The 5000-nt window shown below is 36.8% G+C and overlaps 2 protein-coding genes across 2 annotated transcripts in view; one reads left to right on the top strand and one right to left on the bottom strand.

Annotated features, from left to right (window-relative positions):
* The window catches only part of LOC138060357 (tetratricopeptide repeat protein 5-like), an 11723-nt gene extending 7957 nt beyond the window's left edge, over window positions 1–3766 (bottom strand). Inside the window, exons 1-5 of the mRNA XM_068906114.1 lie at window positions 3567–3766; window positions 2526–2658; window positions 1800–2011; window positions 1450–1507; window positions 1006–1095 (exon numbers count right to left, since the gene is read on the bottom strand). Coding sequence (XP_068762215.1) covers window positions 1006–1095; window positions 1450–1507; window positions 1800–2011; window positions 2526–2658; window positions 3567–3632 — 559 coding nt within the window. The 5' untranslated portion in view covers window positions 3633–3766. The remainder of the gene's footprint in view (window positions 1–1005; window positions 1096–1449; window positions 1508–1799; window positions 2012–2525; window positions 2659–3566) is intronic.
* A 328-nt stretch (window positions 3767–4094) lies between these two features.
* The window catches only part of LOC138059995 (ADP-ribosylation factor-like protein 1), a 16160-nt gene continuing 15254 nt past the window's right edge, over window positions 4095–5000 (top strand). Inside the window, exons 1-3 of the mRNA XM_068905662.1 lie at window positions 4095–4146; window positions 4225–4327; window positions 4425–4459. Coding sequence (XP_068761763.1) covers window positions 4143–4146; window positions 4225–4327; window positions 4425–4459 — 142 coding nt within the window. The 5' untranslated portion in view covers window positions 4095–4142. The remainder of the gene's footprint in view (window positions 4147–4224; window positions 4328–4424; window positions 4460–5000) is intronic.

Genomic DNA, 5000 nt, shown 5'->3' with positions numbered 1-5000 from the left:
CTGCATGCGGCACACCTTCAAGCCTGCAGCCCACTTCACAATTCATGGCCCAGGCAGTGTGTAAAATAATTATGTATTATTTTAATACCCACTTCAGCATGACAGATACCTTACAGTGACAGACTGGTAACTAACAAAATAACACTCCGGCTTAAGCTCATGTTTATCCCATATAAAGGGTTAGGATAACTACCCAAAAAACCTGCTACTTTTGACAGTCAATCATCAGTACACTAGTGGTAAAGGTCCCACTTGGGAATCCGATTACCCTGGTTCAACCCTACTTCTTTCTCTAACTCAAAAAGACCGGAAGAAGTTGTTAAGTGTGAGATTTATAGTATTAAATGGCCCGGCTTGGTGGCCAGCAATACAAAGTTCACTTACAGATTTTTGGTCAGCAGTATACTACAGTGTATGCACATGTGAGTATGGTTGACTGCAGTCTGAATCGGACAATGACAAGTTTTGTTTCACTACCTTGTATTTTTATCACAACAATCCTCTGCGATCCTAATTGAAGCTGTTGCTTTTTCTTCAGTGTTATTTTTTTTGTTAGTTACAAGTTTGTCATGGTTAAGTATCTGTCATCTTGAAGTGGGTGAAAGGAATTTCTTTTGTGCCCAGGCTGTGGGGCCACAAATAGACCATTTTCGAATTCTCATGGCTGGACTGGATCTAGCATGAAATGGAGGCTAATGCGGGCAAATCTTTTCAAATGCAAATTAATTTGCCCGCATTAGCCTCCATTTCACAGTCAGGGAGGGAGGAAAACCATAGTGACGCAAGAACAACCTCCCGATGGAGCAGAGCAGAGAAGAGCACCAACAAACTAAATCCACATATCACATATGATGCAGAGTCTGGGAATTGAACTTGGCCACATTGGTGGGAGCTAAGTGCTCTCGCCACTGCACCAGCCCAGTTCCCCACACACATCTTCACTTTAGAATTATGTACAGATTTAATTTTCTTAATTAATAAAGATAGGTATGAAAAGATGATTACACCAAGAGGTTCCATCCTTGACATCACATTGTACAGCTTCTTTTGCCTTCTCTACACTCAGCTTGATATTCTCAACTTTTTCACTTTGATCTACATGTACAACAGCAATAATTAACATTTTACAGCACACATCATTATAACTATACCACAGCCAACCTATTAACTTTTATGATGAACATCAGTCTTCTTTCAAAATCACAGCCCTTTCGCAAATCATGAAGGGCATGTGGCACATTTTGCAACTTCTAGATGTGCAGAGTTTTTTCAAGCAAACAGAATTTTAAATTGTCCACAAAACATGATATAGAACTAGTTTCATGTCTGTGTAAGGAAATACAGGTTCTAAATGTTGTGACCTTGATTTCAATGTTTTGTAAATATTTTGCATTTAAAATCTAGAAAGAAAATAAACCAAAAGTGTGAAATGTTACATGTATTACTTACCCTTCCCAATCTGCCGCAAGACCATGGATAAATTTCGCAAGGACTCCTTATTTTTGGCCTGAAAAGGAAAAACAGTATGCTCAGATATAATTATATATATATTTTTAATTGAGTCTTCCGACTCTGTCTATTGGTATAAATTGTAATAATTTTGTGGCTCATGTACCTTAATAAGGATGGCGACTTCTGACTTCACAACAAAAGTTATATGCAATGCCTTTTTTAAAACTAAAAGAGACATGGGGTGACAACAAAGGGCTTACATGGTAGTTCAGTTTAACATTGCACAGTTCTGATAAATTAATTTATTCAAGATTCCCATTGAACAATCTGTGCAAACATTCACTTACATGGTTCAAGGCTCCAACAAAACAATTTCTTGCAGCTTCTACCTCTCCATTCTTCCAGTAGCATTCTCCAAGGCAGTTCCAGGCTTCTACTAGTTTAGGGTTCATTTTAACAGCTTTTGTGAGAGCATCCTTGGCCATAGGGTCATAATCAGGCAGCACGTTCAGAGCTTTACCTCTTAAAAACAAACATTGGGCTGTTTTCTCACTGGATGCTGCAAGTTCAACATCAAAGTTTTTAAACTACTATGACTGGAAATTAGATTATCTAAGAATTCAAGGAAATCAATAACTGATTTATCCCACGCTGTCTTGATTCTGTTTCCAGGGAGATCAATGACTTTGAAAGAAAAATACCATATTTGCACATGCATAGGGCACAAGATTTAACAAACGCCCTGTATAGACAACATTCCCATTTTGCAAAGAATCTATTTGCGAAAAAGAGCAGCCTAATCAAGGTACTAAGTGAGCGATATTCCATACAAATATCAGCATCAACAGATCACAAGTATATCAGCAATTATTCAAACATGAATAAAAAAGCCTTGCAACAACCTCTATCTAAACATTACCGTGTAAAAGAAATTTAGAATATTAACCAGCCACCAGTTGTTTAGAACTAATAAAAATGATTTTTCCCCTTGGCAAACAAATAACTTAAAGGCAAATTTTCCTTCTTATATTATATAAACCTAGTGAAATACACATGTCACTTGTTGCTCCTACCCTGAACATAGTCCAAAATATTCAGAGTCTCTTTCAATTTTTCATGTGTTTCTTGATTTTTCAGTAAAGCTTTTTCTGTAGAATTGTGCTCAAAATAATGGTCCCTAAAGTTGTACAGCTCCTGAACTGCAACCTGGAAAAGCATCAAAACTTCATTATGGCAATCAAAGTGACTGAGATAATTAACAATTATGAGTCGAAGGCGAAGTGATTATCGGTCAATATTGACCGATAATCACTGAGCCTGAGGCCAATAATTGTTTTAGTATAAATACACAGGTGATTATTTCAAAAAAGAGAAAAAAACATTTCAACGCGAAATCATCTTCACTTACAGTGGCAAAACGACTACTGGCAGCCATTTTGTCCGTCGAGGTGATTATCGGCTGATAATCTGAGATAGTGAGCCAATGAGAGCACGCTATTTTGTATAATCAGCTGTGTATTTATACTAATTAATAATAATCATAATTTCAACCCTGGTCAAGGGAAAAAAGAGATGTGGATGTATTTTTCTAATCATAATGATTTTTAACTTTTTCCAAGAGCTCCTTCCAATACATTGTTTTTTTTTATGTGAGACTTTTTAAGTTCCCTGATAAAATACATGTACATGTAACTATTCCTTGTTTATGAATGATTTCCATGTATAGTAGGCTAATTTTCAGTGAGTTCTTTCAATCTGTCAACAGAGTACATCAATATTATAGTAGAATTGCTAGCAAAAACTCAGATCTTTACTGCATGCATTGAAGATATTACAAGTTTGCGTCTGTCACATGTGAGGATATGTGTCATCATTGTAACTAACACGATTAGCTAATAAAAAATGAGCTTCCCTTTTCCTGTAAGATACTTTTTTGCTGTAGTATAAGTTTTCTCTACTACATTAACATTATGACTCAATTTGACATTATCATGATTTGTTTTTCATAACTTTCATGTTACACAACATGTGTGTTTCAGTGCTTGATGACCACTTTTACTTGATCTTTACTCAAGATATTAAAATTTTTAGCATGAGATGCAATTTGAATTTACCTCAGCTCTCTCCAAAGGCCATTCCCCTTTTCTTGGCTTTTCTTCTTTCGCTGGTACTCCTTCCATTTCAATTATTTTGATGCATTCTAACTCGAATAAGAGTCATCGATTACCTTCGACGGAATTCTAAGATTTTTATGCAATGCAATTTTTCCCGCCGCCATTTTTGAAAGTCGCTTCATGGCCGTCACTTTCCTTCTGGTCAGCGGATCTCGATCATTGATCTATATGTCATGGAAACGAGTCATGAACTGTACCAACAGTAATTCCTTCTTTTGTATTAGGGGTGGAGAGCATAAAGTAATGGCACCACATTTGAAAATATGTGTGTTTGGGAAAGAGACCCCTTATTATATTTCCAAATATAAGAAAAAGATACGATCAAAGCCAAATTGCAAAAACTGATTAGTATATACCGCAAAGCAGTATAACACAATACCGGCCTTTTCTCTCCCTCCCCTGCTGGGTTAGGATTTTTCATCGTAGTATTTTACGATCTGGCTTACACGAAATGATCTCCGCAAAAAGAGCCACGCAAGCAACCGTGGTTTGCGTGAATGGTTGTATACCGTAAGGATGGGTATGTTTTGTGTTGTCTAGCTTCGTGCAAGGATATTTTTTCAGTGTTTTATGAGGTGATTGTTATCTTTACATACAGGATCTTTCTTTTCAAGCTTATTTTCCTCACTCTTTGGTCAAAAGGAGTTAAGGATTCTGATTTTAGGTCTTGATGGTGCAGGAAAAACGACCATCTTATACAGGTTGGTGCTGTCGGCATATTCGTCGAAATCAAGGTTTAGTTTGACTGTCATTGAGGTTTTCAAGATTTAAACATTTTGTAATAATTTCATTATTTAGATTACAAGTTGGCGAAGTTGTTACAACAATACCAAGTGAGTGTTTCATGGCTTTGTTCTATGCACAGGTGCCCCAAGCTCAGTGTGAGGGAAAGCCAACAAAAACATAAGGATTTGTATTGGAATCCCAATAAAAGACCTGAGAAGATAATTTTACTAAACAATTGTCAACTTATTGTCATTGTGGTTCGCTTCCTAAATTCTGTATGTTTTTTTTTTTCAGATTCGATGTGAATTGAGCCATTATCAGTTCCTCGGTTGTCAACGGTTATAGTAAAATTACCAAGGCTGAACGCTGAATTCTTTGGAGCCCACCAAATTGAGTCAAATATTCCTGGTTAAAATGTCCCTACGGCTGCAAATCCAACATAGAATTCAAGGGCAAAGGTTTTTCTTTCATTTCAATCCGATAGCCGTGCAATCGAAGCCCTGCCACCAATGTCAGGTGGCTTTTAGTGTCCCAAACGAATAGATAAAACGATGTAAAGGATCCTCTTTCACATTGAACACCACATGGTGACCATTGAGTCTTTGTTTGTCTTTGTTTGGTAACATTGTCATGGACGACAATCAAAGA

The sequence above is a fragment of the Montipora capricornis genome, chromosome 8 (assembly GCF_036669925.1).
Source record: "Montipora capricornis isolate CH-2021 chromosome 8, ASM3666992v2, whole genome shotgun sequence".
NCBI lineage: Eukaryota > Metazoa > Cnidaria > Anthozoa > Scleractinia > Acroporidae > Montipora > Montipora capricornis.
The sequence above is the reverse complement of the archived record's forward strand: the minus strand, read 5'-3'. Positions and strand labels throughout refer to the sequence as shown.